This window comes from Phaethon lepturus, unplaced genomic scaffold, assembly GCF_000687285.1.
Source record: "Phaethon lepturus isolate BGI_N335 unplaced genomic scaffold, ASM68728v1 scaffold46362, whole genome shotgun sequence".
Lineage (NCBI taxonomy): Eukaryota > Metazoa > Chordata > Aves > Phaethontiformes > Phaethontidae > Phaethon > Phaethon lepturus.
This window is the reverse complement of record NW_010524960.1, coordinates 1,148-15,804: the sequence shown is the minus strand read 5'-3', so window position 1 is coordinate 15,804 and position 14,657 is coordinate 1,148. Positions and strand designations below refer to the sequence as shown.

General features: G+C 40.3%; 1 protein-coding gene across 1 annotated transcript; it reads right to left on the bottom strand.

Moving 5' to 3' along the window:
- Positions 1 to 768: 768 nt before the first annotated feature.
- On the bottom strand, positions 769 to 13,220 carry PRPF39 (pre-mRNA processing factor 39). The gene is made up of 13 exons (XM_010282607.1): positions 12,891 to 13,220; positions 12,495 to 12,620; positions 11,736 to 11,854; positions 10,784 to 10,951; positions 9,823 to 9,988; positions 9,048 to 9,155; positions 6,907 to 7,071; positions 6,463 to 6,589; positions 6,101 to 6,369; positions 5,317 to 5,501; positions 3,829 to 3,903; positions 3,086 to 3,206; positions 769 to 1,113 (listed from the first exon to the last, which is right to left on the bottom strand). Exons 1-13 carry the CDS (start codon positions 13,218 to 13,220, stop codon positions 1,063 to 1,065), a joined length of 2,010 nt encoding a protein of 669 aa, XP_010280909.1. The 3' UTR covers positions 769 to 1,062.
- Between the last annotated feature and the right edge of the window lie 1,437 nt (positions 13,221 to 14,657).

The following is a 14,657-nucleotide window of genomic DNA, read 5'->3' as shown; positions in this document are numbered from 1 at the left end:
AAAATATTAGAAGAGGAAAAAAATTACATTTATAGTCTAGGCATTCCTTAAATTAGAGAAAAAAAATTCCACTGAAGTTCTCCTTCAAAGGCATTTTATATTCGTGTCAGGCAACATGCCCACCCCCAGCTAGCCGAGAACCGTACATGCCAGGAACGTTCCCAATGTGTTCCTGTACCACAGCCACAGGAGTTTGTTTCAACAAAATGGGTGAACTGAGATTCGGGTTTTCTTACTCCTGCCTTGAATGAGGGAATCCAAGAAAGCTCAGAGGACTACTGAATTCCTTGCTTTTATTACAAAAATGGGAATGATCACTTTGATCAAAATGAAAAAAGTCTGCTCACACTGTGTACATGAAAAACTCCAAATACAAAAATCATCCCAAACACAGTTTGTGCTTTTTATAAAAGAATGCAACGTCATTTTGCACTGCATTTTCATTTTTGACCCCCACACAGAATAGAAAATGCATATCGCAGCTTGCAAAGGCTGCCGTCGTAATCTGAAGAACTTCAATTGTAACAACATAAACCAAGCAGCCTGGGCTTTGCTCGCTGGGGCACGCGAAGAGATCTTCTGATAGAAGCAGGCTGTGGGGCTTTGGCTGGAAAGCAGAGCAGGAGAGGCTGGCCTTGCTCCGGAACTGGCAGCACTCCCGCCCCGCTTGTCTCCCACAGCAGCTGTGGTCACTGACACTGGTCAGCGGAACGGCTTTGGGAGAGAAAAACCCAGAAAAACTACAGCTTTACTCATTAAGTCTATAGAATCATTATGAGACTGAAAAAAGTTCTTCAGATATCTCCATAAATTAGTGCAGGGAATTAAAAAAAAAAAAAGCATTTATGGTAAACTAGAATTGTACAGAGATACCATTTATCAGTTACCAGCACACAAATCTTGCTTCACACATACCTTGTGAACATCAGCTCACTTCACATGCAAAAGACCAAAAAGCAGGTATTACAACAGTTCTTTCACATCCCTAATTTAGAAAAATATATTTTTTTAATTCCGTCTTTGTTGAAACTGCAGCAGTGTGAACTTCGCTCACTCCTAAGATCAAGTTGGGTGATAATACTGTCCATAATTCCAGGCGTTCTGGTAATTGTACTAGGAGAAAAAAAAAACAACACGGTAACTAAGTCAAACTGCCCATGCTCCACGAAGCATACCTGATAACAGGCTGCCTATTGATCGTCCCGGAGAGTCACAGGGAAGGCCACCCTTTTGTGACTGTGACAGTCCTGAACAGAGCAGCCAGCATGGCTTTGTGCCCGTGCCACAGCCACAACACCAAGGGCTCAGAACCTCCTCAGCCAGGCTTTGCACCCAGCCATACCCCCAGCTGGTACATGGGCCGGAACAAGTGAGGTGCTCCCCTGCAGTGCAAGGCCCACGAACTCCGAACCACCTCCGGGTCCGCTGGCAGTCAGCTTTCCTGCCGAGGCAAAGCACAAGGGTGCTTCAGGGCAAGCCCAGGCTCAGATCTGGAGCCAGGGTCAGCGCAGGGGCTGGTGCTGTTGCCTGTAGTGCTCCTAGCTGCTCAAACATGCACCTGATAAGTCTTCTCATACAGGACAGGCCAGAGGCTCACTCTGGCTCCTCAGATCCCCTCTTTGGTACTTGCTCTACGGCTCCTCGTTACCTCCCTTTCAAGAGAATCTCAGAGGAAGAAGGGAGGGAGCAGGAGGTAATGTAAGCACAAACTGTCTGTACACTAGCTCCATGTCCACTGTTACGGCACACTCCGCAAGACGGAGAGCCAGGGCAGCGAGCTGAAGTGCCCTAACACTACTCCCTTCAAAGCCATTGGTTTGTAGCTAGCGGAGGCTGTCAGACAGTTCCTGTGGCCTTACTGCAACCCACTGTACCCCAACTACCACAGCTGAGCCGAGGCAGGTATGCAGCTGCATAATGTTGTTGGGGTAGAGTGAAGAAATGTCTCCATTCCCTCAGGAAGCGCTTCTGTCTGCTGTTCTCAAGCAGGTTGTGAGACACACAGAAGGCAGACAGTGATGGAGTTACCATTTCAACCACAGGACTGAGATCTTCACCAGCACCGTAAGCCTGCTATTCCCACAGTGCTGCGTTTGATAACTTGGGGCATTTTTCCCGGCCCAGTACTGCGCAGTTTCCCCATGCTGGGTGAGACACCTTTCACCGCCTGACTTTCGAAAGAACACTTGACCTTGATGCGGACAATTCTAAACCAGTTACACAGCAGCCAGTTTGTGTCCCATGTGCAAACACTGTTCTCATGGGCTTGGTAGCTCCTTGCAGTCTAACAACAGTTTTCATTAAACTGCTTCAGCAAGAATTTCAGCTGGACCCTCTACAACTCATAAGAATAAGCATCCCAAGCGTGCAGTGCCTCACTCTCTGCCCAGCTGAGGGGGCACCAGCAGTACCCACCTTTACCAGTACACCTACGTACAGGCAGGTGTTGAAGCTCTGACTTTACAGCCTGCCCCTTGGGCAAGTCAGAACACAAAATGGACATCAGTCTAGAAGCAAACAGAACATGTTCTGGACGTTGCTGCTGCCACAAGCAAGAAGAGGAAACTGAGGTAGGGTATCACCAATTCACTCTTTAAGCTACTCTAGGGGACAAAATTAAATGCCATACAAGAATAGCCCCCAAAGACAAGCTACCGAACAGACTGATTTCGCATGCACTGTGTACTAGCACAGTAGAATCCATACAGAGACCTTGTAAGAACTACTAGTTGGACAGAGAAACTATCAAAACGGACAGTAAATTGGCATCCCAAGGCGACTCTCCTGGGCAAAACACTTCGGCACAGGTCTATTGCCCTTAGCCAGCAATGCCCTCAGCTGCTGCTACACTTCCCTTCTCGTGAAGGGCTAGCCACCAAACTGCTCATCTCGCTCCACAGAGGAAAATATTTTACACTTCCATGTGTGGAGGCCAAAGAGGAATCAAGAAAACAGGAGCTAAATTTCTAGTCCAAGCTTTCCTCACCAACTGACACTGGGCCATAGATACAGTCACTGGGAAAACCACAACCTGCATCTATTCAGAATGTGCACGTTAAACAAAGGAACAAAAGCACACACCTACCTGATACCAGGCGTTGTAGTTATATGCTGCCTGATTGACTTGCATGTCTCCATCCATCATCTGTGCTGATGCCAAAGTTGGGTCGTCTGTGAGCATTTTCTTTTCATCTGGCTCCTCTGACCTGTGAAGTTAATGTTTGCTGGTAAACGGTATCTTAGATCAAATTCTGAGCATGTCTTTGTGTGAGAAATGTTGTAACGGATAAGGGTAAGTAATATTTTCAAACTCAGTGCCATGTCCAAACAGGGCAACAGAATTTGATTTAGAGAAAGACAGTAGCATATTGTGCCTCAGAACAATAGTCTGGTTTCTAAATTGTTGTGGTACTCAAACTGAGACAGCAAATCATGTTTCTGCTCAGTGACAGAGTTATTTTTACCAGTACTGTTTTTTTCTATGATACATAATTCAAGCGGTTATTTTCCAGTGGATCTGTTTCCAAAAATTGTAGCCAACATTATAGCCTTATTTAGTTTATACTTGAAGTGATTAAAAAACAGTGGTTTTGTTCTTGCAAGCAATAGGTTTAAAGCTGAAAAATATATGTGTATATATATTAATAGATTAATTAAAAAAAAAACCACCACAAAACCACAGCCCCTGAGATTATTCTCTGAACTGTTTTTAAAGCATTTCCAGAGTGCTTTGTAGCGGCTATAGTTCAGCGTAGTATGTGCTCCAGCTACCCCATACTGCATCATCTATCAGGTTAGTATATACCCCCAGGTGAACATACTTCTTACCCATTCTCTGCTCTCCTTTTTAAAGAATCCTGCTCCTTGAGAAGTGCTTGATGTTCATCATAGGCATCCAGAAGCCTGAAGGAGACAAAAAGAAATAAAGCTTTACTCACCATTTTCATGCAACCATTTTAAAATGTCTACTTCAGGCTGTAAAAACACAAAAACAGTCTAAACCAAACTTCAATCAGTGATCCACCATGAAGTGGGATAAAGCCAAAAAACTAAATTTGAAGGGGGATTCCACAATGCATAGTGAAAAATCTTCTGTTCTCAGAAATGCCCAACTTCCTCAACCTTCATCACGCTTCATACAGTTCTTTTATAACGTTCCTTTATAAAGAGGTTTTCTAAAACTTAATTGTGATACAACTGCTTCCTCCAGTGACTGCACTCCCTCAGCTGCGCACTGATGCCATCCATAGCAGCACTGATATTTATTCATTTCTTTAAATACTGTAAATGAGCATTATACAAAATTATTACAATACCAAAGTATCACCTACAGCCTTTTTCCAAACAACGTGGGAAGCATAGGTAGATTTAATGGAGCACAAGATAGTCATATTATTTATATAGCAAGCATAACCATATATTGCCGAGTGAAAGAGTAATACCCCTATTTCCTAGCTAAAATTCCCATAAATAGCTAAATATAATTTCATCTGCTGCATACCACAGTTTACAAGGTAATCACATGAAAACTGCTTCTTCTGTCAATCTTACTCTTGATGGAAACCACTTCTTGAACTTATTCTGTGCTCTAGTGTTATTTGGGCACTGAAAACTTCATTTTGTTTGGTCTATCTAGGATCCCAAACTTGCAATGCTTGGTTGCCATGCAAGTTAGAACGCTCAGAGTCTGCAGAAGTTAAGGACAACTATTGTTAAAAACATACAAAACAGAAGGACTAACTCACGGTTAGTCCTTCCAAGTTAATTAGCTGCAAAATATAAATAAAAACAAGCGCTTATTTTACAAGAGAAAATTAAGAGGAAAAAAGTGTATCTAGCATTTAATTAAAAAGTTGCAGTTCTAGTATCTGATCCTCCCTTGTAAGCATATGGCATTGTTATTACTTCTGAACACAGAAAAATCAAATTAGTGCAGTTTTGGAAACCTCAAGCAGCAGCAGCTCACAGGGTATGGATCATCAAATTACACCTGTGTCACAAAACACCTCACGGTCCCTTTGAGGAGCATCCTCCTTTACAAAATTTAGCAAGGGAAAACTGCAGTAAGAAGTTACAGGCAGCACAATTTTGCTCCACAAGGCATTAGATATTCCAGAAAAAAAAAGGTAGTTTTTTGAAAAAGAGATTCATATTTAAAAATAGGAATTTGGTTCAGAAAAGCAACTATCCCTCAACAAAGAGCTGATGGCACACAAAACAATTTAATGGATGCCACTAGCTCTACCCCTTCCCTCCTACTTCTACAAGCACTCTTTTGGTGACCCTAATTTGGCCATTACACGGATTACATCTTACTTGTTTACATCAGAACCAAAATCTTCAAGAAATTCCACTTTTCGCTGAGAAAACGTAATCCTCATTTTTATGGACAATGCACCATTGACAGCTTTATCAAAACAGCTCAAGATGTTTTCTTCATTTTGCTTGAGATCGCCACTGTACTCCATTTCAAGTAAGTTGAGATACAGTTTTGTATTTTCCTGTGCAAAAGATGTATTAGAAGTTGCACAACTGTCACATTAGATATTTAACAGTGAATATACGTCTATCGGATGCATACCAGAATGTTTACATCATAAATATATGCTAGAATAGTCAATAAAAAGATTGTCTTTTTGTATTGGTCATCTTTAACCTGCTTTATTTCATAGACATGTTAGAAGTGATCTAACACTACAAAAACAGATGCAAAAACTTTGCTAATAGTAAGCTAGTAGTACTCGGAGTGCCAAATAGTTCTGCGGTTATACAAAAGGATCTATGAGTACTGCCTACACAATCAATTTTGTTCACCTTGAGGATGTGAACATGCCTATAATACTTAAGATTCTAAAGAGGAAAAAGGAAAGTATCAAGCACGCTGTGCTTCTGAAGAAAAAAAGTTTGCAAACTTCCACATTTGCAAGCTGCAAATACGGCAACATCAGTTTAGAGGGACTGGTGTCTCCATGTAGTAATGAAACATCACATACAGCTACAATTCCTGTCATCATTGTTGCCATATTTAAAAAAAAAGTTTCAGAAAAATACCAGGATCATTTTTTTTTTTTTTTAAATACAGCAAAGAGGGAACACATACTTTGTCAATTTCTATGGCTTCTGACAGCACTTTTCTTGCCTTTGGAAGATTTTTCTGTACTTTGAAGAGGTGTCGAGCTAATTTGATGGCATAAAACGACGATTCACTAATTGATTTGGCATTCCTAACAGCATCTTCAAGCAGGTGTTCAGCTTCTTCCATGTTTCCATGTCTGCGTTCTAAGCTTACTCTTCGTAAGCGAATCATTGCTAGCCCTAGAATACACTCTTCAAATGTTTTCAAGATTCTTCTTGCTTCATCGATGTTGCCTAAAACACCGGTGAAGATGCTTTTAGATATGAGACATCCAACAGCCTCTTAAAAACAGAATCCCTCCCAGCAAAAACTAACGTTGCTCTTACCCTGCTGTTCCTCAAAGGCAGCCCACAGCATGTGAACCATTGGTTTCTTAGGAAGATGTATCGTGCAAGCCCTGCTGTAGACATGCCTCACTCCTTCAATACTATGATTCTCCATATATTTGGCATACTATAGTTGAAAACAGAGCAGATATTGAAAAATTTAAAGCTTGTATTTGTCTTTAAAAACATGACAGAACGATAAAATTCTTTTGTTTAAACCCATTCAGCACCTTTATTGAACCACTAGACTAGTTTCTGTAAGGAAGGACGTAGAGAGGCAACGAAGTTGGCATATGCAGCAGTCAAATCTGGTTGCAAGCAGACCATCTCCTAATGCAACAGATATAGTTATATATGAACAACATTCCACAAGAGTACAAAAGGTTAGTCACTAGTTCAATGTATGCAATTGGTAGGAGATAGGTGGTGAACCACTTCCCTTACCTTAATCCAGAAGTCCTCATAGAGGGCACATGAAATAACACATCTTTCAAAGAGGACCACAACTCGTTCATGAGTGCCATTTTCTATCTCAAATTCTAAGTACTCTTTCCAGTTTTTCAGCTGAATTTTCTCCAGAGGTTTTACATGAAAGTAAGGCCTCTTTATCTGCAAGAGTCACAGTATGGCAACTTATGACTCATAAGCGTACCACCAAGTTGCTTAAAAAAAACCCACACACCATTCCAGTAACGCCATTTAAATAAACAGGACTTCAGAATGATACATCATTATCTATTCAAGTAAGTCTGCTGGGGTTACCCAAGTACCGACCAAGAGATTTTGCTGACAATTACATTCTAGGCTAGCAGCTTCTTTTTCTAGAAAGCTTTATCAGTGCAAGTGTTTACAGAAGCTGAGAAAGAATTCAGTGCAGCTACTCCCTTGCAAACCTGCCGTCACAACATAACAATGACATTATAAACAACAACAATTAATATTGTCCACATACATACATACAACTAAAGTACTTACTGTTGTACTAGCGCATATCCTACAAATCAAATTCAAAGTTTGGTTGAGAATCACAACAAGGAAAGACAGAGCATTGAATTGAACTTCGTATTAAATACTGACATTACACTGATTATTCCAAGAGCTAGCAAGATTGCATTTTTATTGATGACTACAAGAGAGGCTGTGGGACACAGTTAATCACAGAAAATTTAAACATTGCTTTGAATTAAATGTAGCAAAGCATCCTTCCAGAGATCTTCCGCTTTTTCTCTCCTTCATCTTTAATTTTACCCGATTATTTCTCTCCTGTACTGCAACTCCATCTCAGATACAATTACGTACAAAAGGATAAAGAACTTAGAATATTAAGGAGTAATATTCAATTCTTCAAGGCCACCTGAAATTTTAAGCCAATCACCCCTTTCATGCTCCTCACTGAACTCTGCTACAGAACCCGATACTCTCTTGCCATTTTGACAAATTCACAGGTACACTGTTGCTGCTAAAAGAACTGTAAAACAGGTCTAAGCAGTCTCCGTCACTTACATGACACCTGTTGCCTACCTACCTCACTTCCGTCCACTATAAAGACATGTTTATATTTCAAACTCCTCGTCAATCCAACACTTTGGTACCTACAGAGCAGATATACTCTCTTGGTAGAAAAGGTACTGATTTTGGCCAGGAGCAGGAGAGAACGCCCTGTTTCTTACACATTTTCTGCAGCATGTCCACAGTTTTAGCATTCTCCCAAGTTTCAGTAATTTGTAGCTTAAGGCTTCCTGAGCCAAGAACACCTATACTGACATAACCATTTTCCACAATACATCAGCGTATTTTTGGCTTATACAATACCTGGCCTAGCCTAACAAAGTGCAGTAAGCAACACAACAGTTCTGACATCATGTAACCCATCAAGGAGACCCTCTATTAAACACCTGGGATGGATTTTCAATGTACTTTTTAAAAAGAAAGTAAATTTAAAACAAGAACCATGTTATGCAATATGGTATTTGGCAGGAAGACAAAAAGAAAAAAAATTAAAAATCAAGAGGTTTTTTCAAAAGAAACTAAACTTAATTCTACATAGAAAAAGTTCTGTATTTGTAGTGATCAAATGATTAGTTTGATTAATTACTTTTAATACGTTATACATAGGAGCTGCATGTTATGATGGTTTCTTTTGGAAAACAAAAGTTACCTGATTTAAGAGTATAATGTTACAATACAAAATCATACAAATTTCATTCTCCTTTTAGGACAGGCTTACCTTTTCAATTCGAATTACCTTCACCCCCCTATTATTTTGCAACACCCCAGATGCATAAGGCAGCACTAACTTATATAGCATTTCATGCATGTATATTTTAAAGACCACTTAGTAAACAACATACCATCTTGCCTTTCTCCAAATACCGCTTAAAGATTTTTAAATCATCAGATGACAGAGTTGACCTCACAAGTTGCCTTTTCACAGGAAAAATAGCAAAGAAGTGAAATTTGCTCTTTGTTCAAAGCCCCACAGCAGTTTAAGTCGCAAGGCTTAACTATTACTCAGAATTCCTAGCTCCCAGTCTTATGTTCAAAACTCTTGCACATGCTGCCCTACATAGAAAAAACAAACTTACCGCTTCTTCAAACGTCCACCTCTTACTGACTTCATGTTCGTTGTGGTTAAACATTTCTTGATGAATCTCAATGATTCTGTGCCTCATGTTTTCTATCTCTGTGATTAGCTAAAACATAATTTTTAAAAATGTAACACAGGTAGACACTGCATCATCTTTGTAAATGCATTTTATGATGCCAGTAATATGCATAAATCAGAAGTATGACAGATGCATTAATGCTACCCTGAAGAGCTAGGGGAAGGGATGGGCTGCTGCCCGGATGGTGCCTTGGCCCTTACTGCAACCCAACTGAATCGGTTTTCTATCTGAAGTTTTGCTCTTCCGCTAAAGATGATTGAAACTAAAGATGAATTTGGATCCAAGTCAAACTTGGTTTCAGTACGTGTACATTTTCAGAGTCAGCCATTCCTCTGGATGGCTCCAAGCTTTTGTATGCCTTTGAAGGCTGTGAACCTGCACAAACCATTGCTGATGAAGAGCTTGCTTAGACCACAGTTCCTAACCTGGGAACTGGAGTAATTAATATTCATTCCTAAAGTTTTGTACATCACTTCTTGGGTTTTTTAACTCTATTCCTTTAATACCTATGAAAACACTGAAAAGGTATGTCCTGTAGACAAAAGCAGTTATCACATGAGCCAAAGAGCAATGATATGCAAGAGAACTATGGGAACACCTCAGCTACAGATACGCTAAATTGCCTGCAAATAAACTCGTCTTTCAGCCACAAAGTAAGGCAAGAAATGCCAACGAACATCCTCTGCATATGTACCTTGGCAGGGTCAGTTATATCTTCAGTACCACAGGGCAGGTCGTCATCCGGTTGAGCATCCTCCCCACTATGGCCGTTCACAGATGCCAGCTCTCTGCGCAGCTGAACAAACTGCTCAGTAGTCAGAAGGTCTCGAGGCAAGTTGTCCTGTATATGTTCTTTAAACCTAAGAATAGATAGAAACAAGTCAACACAAATTTGATGTTTTATGTTGCAATACGCTGCGTAACCACAGCACAATAATAAATCCTAGCGGGGTTCTGCAGTACTTTATCGATCTAGAGCAACTCTGAGAATGCAATTTCTGACAACATACAGACAAAATGCAACTTCTACTATCTATCAGACTTCAAAAGCTTTGCTGTTCAAAGAGAAATGAAAGGATGATGAACTTCAGTGGCAAAGACAGACCACTTGCCATGTAAAACTGATGGCAAAGGACACAAACAGTTTTAGAGGAAGATACTTTATTTCCAAAACGAAAAGATCTGTAGAAGTTATGGGGAAGACTGGTACATAACTTAACTAAGGTCTCTGGTTCCCTCTTCACCTCCCCATATTAATAGAGAATTCTACTATCTAAAACTTAGCCAAGTATTTCTCCTTCGTCAATTAAATTAGTGTTTCACCACATGTGAGCCTTGCATGAGGAATTAAAGCTCAAAACTGTTCATTCTGATTCTTCAGAGACATCCTCTTTTCCTCACAATTCCAAGGCCTTCCTTTATTCCACAGCAGAATTTGTGAATTTATCTAAAACAAAATTCCTAAAATCTGTATCATTACTATCAAAAAAAAAAAAAAAAATCAGTCAAACTGTATGAGTACATAAATAAGAATATAAAACTCACTATCTGTTTCAAGCTCTCGTCCCAAGTGAACATGTTTCACATTTACAGAAGTAGGTTAGCATGTGCTTAAGAAACTCCTAGCATTAACTGAATCTTTGCTTTCTCTTTACCTCTGGAAATGATGGCTGTAGAGTTGCGTTGGAATTCCAAGGATGCGGTCATATATCGACGTAACTTCCCTGAGGTTTCCCTGTTCGTTTTCCCAGTTTATATACATTTCCCATAGTCTGTCGGAACGGAAGTCTGTCCCAGCAGCTAGGACTGCATGTTCATAGGCTCTGAAACATGAAATAATTTTACAGTTGTTTCTGGATGTGGTGAGAGAATAAGGAAGAAAAGTTCTGGCTCTTATTTAAATATCATGAGCATCCCCACTTACTCGCAACCACACTTATATTCATTATTTAAATTCTTCAAAGTATTTTCCAGCTGTCTGTAGCAAGATCTCTAGAATTTCAGAACGTTCACGCTCACTTTTTTTTCTTCCAGCACTACCACAACAGAACAAGTAAAGGCAACAGACAAAGCCACTTGCAGGAACATGAGATATTAAGAAAATACAAAATCTTTTACCATTTGTATCTTGCAAAGATTCTAAAGCTATTACTTCAGCAGTTTAACACACAAAAGCTATACATCAATCATGCAGCTAGAAGCTGCTTCAGTTTAAGTTCAATTAAGGTTTTGGTTCAAACTTTAGTCCAACCTCTTACCCTAACCAGGGCCGCTGCCAGCAACATATGTCAAACACATTCTAGCTATGCCCTGAAAACCTCCAAGGAATTACATTCCAAAAATTCTATGGGGAACCTGTTCCAGTGCTGCACTAAGTATTTCCTAATGTCTAGTCCGAAGCTCTCGAGTCACAACTTTTGACCCTTGTACCACTTTGTATTGTCTAGCCCTTCTTATGGAATTTGGCTCCATCATCTCTTAAAAATCCTTAAAGTAACCACAGGCTGTTATTAGCTTGCCCCTTAGCTTAAACATATTAATCTCATTACACTGCTTTGTAACCGTATGTATGGGCTTCCTGTACCACTTAGTCTGCTTTCAACTCACCCTCGAATAGTACTGTTAGTTTCAGGATCAGCAGGGTCCAAGGTCTCCTTTAAGAAGTTTATATAATGTATCCAAAGATCAACACTAAGAGGAATTGCCTGAAGTCCTCTGCGATAAACCTATGAAGAGAACATAAACTGAACTTCAAATAGTTAATGACGTCCTAATAGAGAGGCAACACTGTGTTGTCCGGTGAACCTTAGAAATACTAATTACTGGAATTTTGTTTAAATAATCTACCATTACCATTTGGGTGGAGGTTGGATAGAACATGGCAATGTTCTGATCTCCACGTGCAGAGTCTTGATCTTCAAAGCGCAGCGGTCCCTGCATTCTGACCAGGTTGTGTGGGCAGGCTTTGGGGTACAGACCATAGGGCACAGACCCATTAGAGCATCATTGACAGCGTCTGACCAAAAATGCAATAAGATGTAGCAATTGTGACCAGCAAACCAACTATATTGTTTTGAAAATGAGTAATAAATGTAAGTGACAGAAAAGCCCTGCCCTACTTGTTAAGCTGCAGTGTAATACAGAGGCTTGCACTGCAAAGCTTGACAAACTGTAGAGGTTTAACGCACCTGCCAACAAAGAGAAAAAACATTAGCTACAAATGCCACAGACGTGACAAGTGCAAACAAAACCCCTACAAACCTGACCATACATGGCAGGTACTGGCAGCCAAATGACTTGCAGTAGGTTAGTCATTGTTTGGCTAACAGGACCAATGGCAATAGCTGTGCCCAGCTACCTACATACCTCATCAGACTGTTTAACGTTGTCATGTCGCTTTTCAAGGTCTGCATACTTCTTCCAATATCCATAGCAGTATGGATAGTGCGTGAAAAACCTGTCAAATGCTTTCCTGGCAGCTGGTAAGTGGTTCTGCAAGAAACACAGAGTAAAAAGCAATGAATCCTTTCCTTGAAAAAAACGTTCACATTGTTTTAAAAACAACTATTGTTTTAACATTGTCTTAAAAACGACTGTGTTTATTTTGTGATCTCTGCTTACAACACTGGCAAGGGCAACTGTCTCAACATAGTATCTACGAAAGCCTGATGTACAGTTCTAGATTTGTCACTGGAATATGCATGACTTGTTTTGGTTTTCTTTATTTCTGGTGGACTAAGGAATAAGGGGGCATGTACTAACCTCCTGCTCTACATACTGTAGTAGATATACCCATCCTGTGAAATCCTGGGGATTGTCCTCTACTACTTTCCAGAACTTGTCAAAATCTGGAGGGAAGCAAGCCTCAAGATCTGTTGTCTGTAAACTTTCAATATTTGGAATTTCACTCTCCTGTGTGTTCTCTTCGTTCAAGTCGGGGGAACTATCAGGTGATTGTTCCATCTCAGTTACACTCATAATTTCTGTACTGAAGTCCATATGCTGTTCTTCTGTAGCTGTTTCAGCGCCATTGTCCGTGCTGTCATTGCTCACAGTCGGCTTCTCCTCCTCTGTATTATCTGTGCTCTCCATAGTTTTGTAGTACTAGATCCTGCAGAAATAAAAGATTCAGTACTCATGCAGTGAAGATTCAAGTAGAACTTGGACATGAATTATCAGCTAAGTCTCCAAAGTGCTTCAGGCATCCATGTATTTCATCGCAAACCTTCATCAGTTAGATCTGCTTCACGCACGAGCCTTATCCACAATTTAAAAAAAAATGTTAATAGCAGTCATACATTTTAACATCTGCACATACAAATCATTGTGTTTTTTCTAAAAGTAGCTGTCACAAGTAGCTATCTAGGTATAAAAGTGAAAAAATACAGTTTTCCTGTATCAGTCTAGCAGAAGTTTATTCCAAATAAAGAACTACATTCAAGACTATTCAATTCTCCTGCTTAGTACAAATCAGTAACTTCACAGCAAAATAAACATGTTAAAATGTACCCTCAACACCTAGCTGAACTGGCTTAAGCAATAACGTTGCAGAGAAAACAATTACTATCAGCACTAGACTCAGTCCACATTAATGATGTCTATACAAACTAACCAGCATCAGAGGGCCACAGAAAATGTTTAGGCTAGCCCCTTACATGCAGTCACTTGTTCCCACACGACGCGCGTGTCGGGGGTTCCTCCTGCCCCTCAGGACAGACTCCTTCTTCCTCCCACTCTTCTTTTTGATCTTCTTGCCAAAGGCTGCTGCCCAGCCCTACCCTGCTCTGCAAACACTAGTCCAGCCTCGCTTGGCTGCATGCTGCTCTGCCAAAGAGCGCTTGGCCCAGCTGATCTCTGCCTTCGCCGCCTGAAGCCTGGGTGTAAGGCACTCAGCTGAACTTTCTCCACATTCAAGCTAGAACCTCGTGACTAACGGATTCCAGGTAATACAATACCTGTGTAGAATACAATAGCTCTTAGCTGTGAATATATTTTGGATGAAGAACAGTATGAGACCATCATCCTCTAATGCACCACAGCAACTGCCACTCCTATTTCCCTTTGGTTCTCCTCAGAGGAGACGACAGAAAGTAAGTTTTGCATTTAAAAAAAAAAAGTCTCCACCCCACTCTGTACCTCCAGAATTCTTTCCCACTGAAAGCCTGAAAAGAGAAGTTTGCTCTCAATTCAACAAATAGATGACCTTTAAGGGTCCTTTCTAATCCAAATTATTCTATGACTGTACAAAATACACTTATGAGCCATCAATATTATAGCGGGGAGAACATTCTTGACAGAAAGGAAAAATATCTATACCCAATCTTCAGCAGCTTCAGTGTGTGAGATAAGAGTTCATGTTTTCCTAGGAGTTCACCAAGCCAAGTAACTTTGGTGTAATGTTCAAAGGTCCATGTGGTCTATTCCGCAAGTTTTCTAATAACTGTTTTTTAAAAGTAATTATTTCTATCCTCCCTTGTATAAATCATCTGGCAGTCACATAAATACAATTTCTTTCCTTTCAGACAAACA

Coding starts and splice junctions, on each gene's coding strand:
- PRPF39 (XM_010282607.1), bottom strand. CDS start 13,220: ATGGAGAGCACAGATAATACAGAGGAGGAGAAGCCGACTGTGAGCAAT. Junction 6,370..6,462: donor TGCCTTTGAGGAACAGCAGG/GTAAGAGCAACG, acceptor CCGGTGTTTTAG/GCAACATCGATGAAGCAAGA. Junction 1,114..3,085: donor ACTACAACGCCTGGTATCAG/GTAGGTGTGTGC, acceptor TTTTTCTCCTAG/TACAATTACCAGAACGCCTG.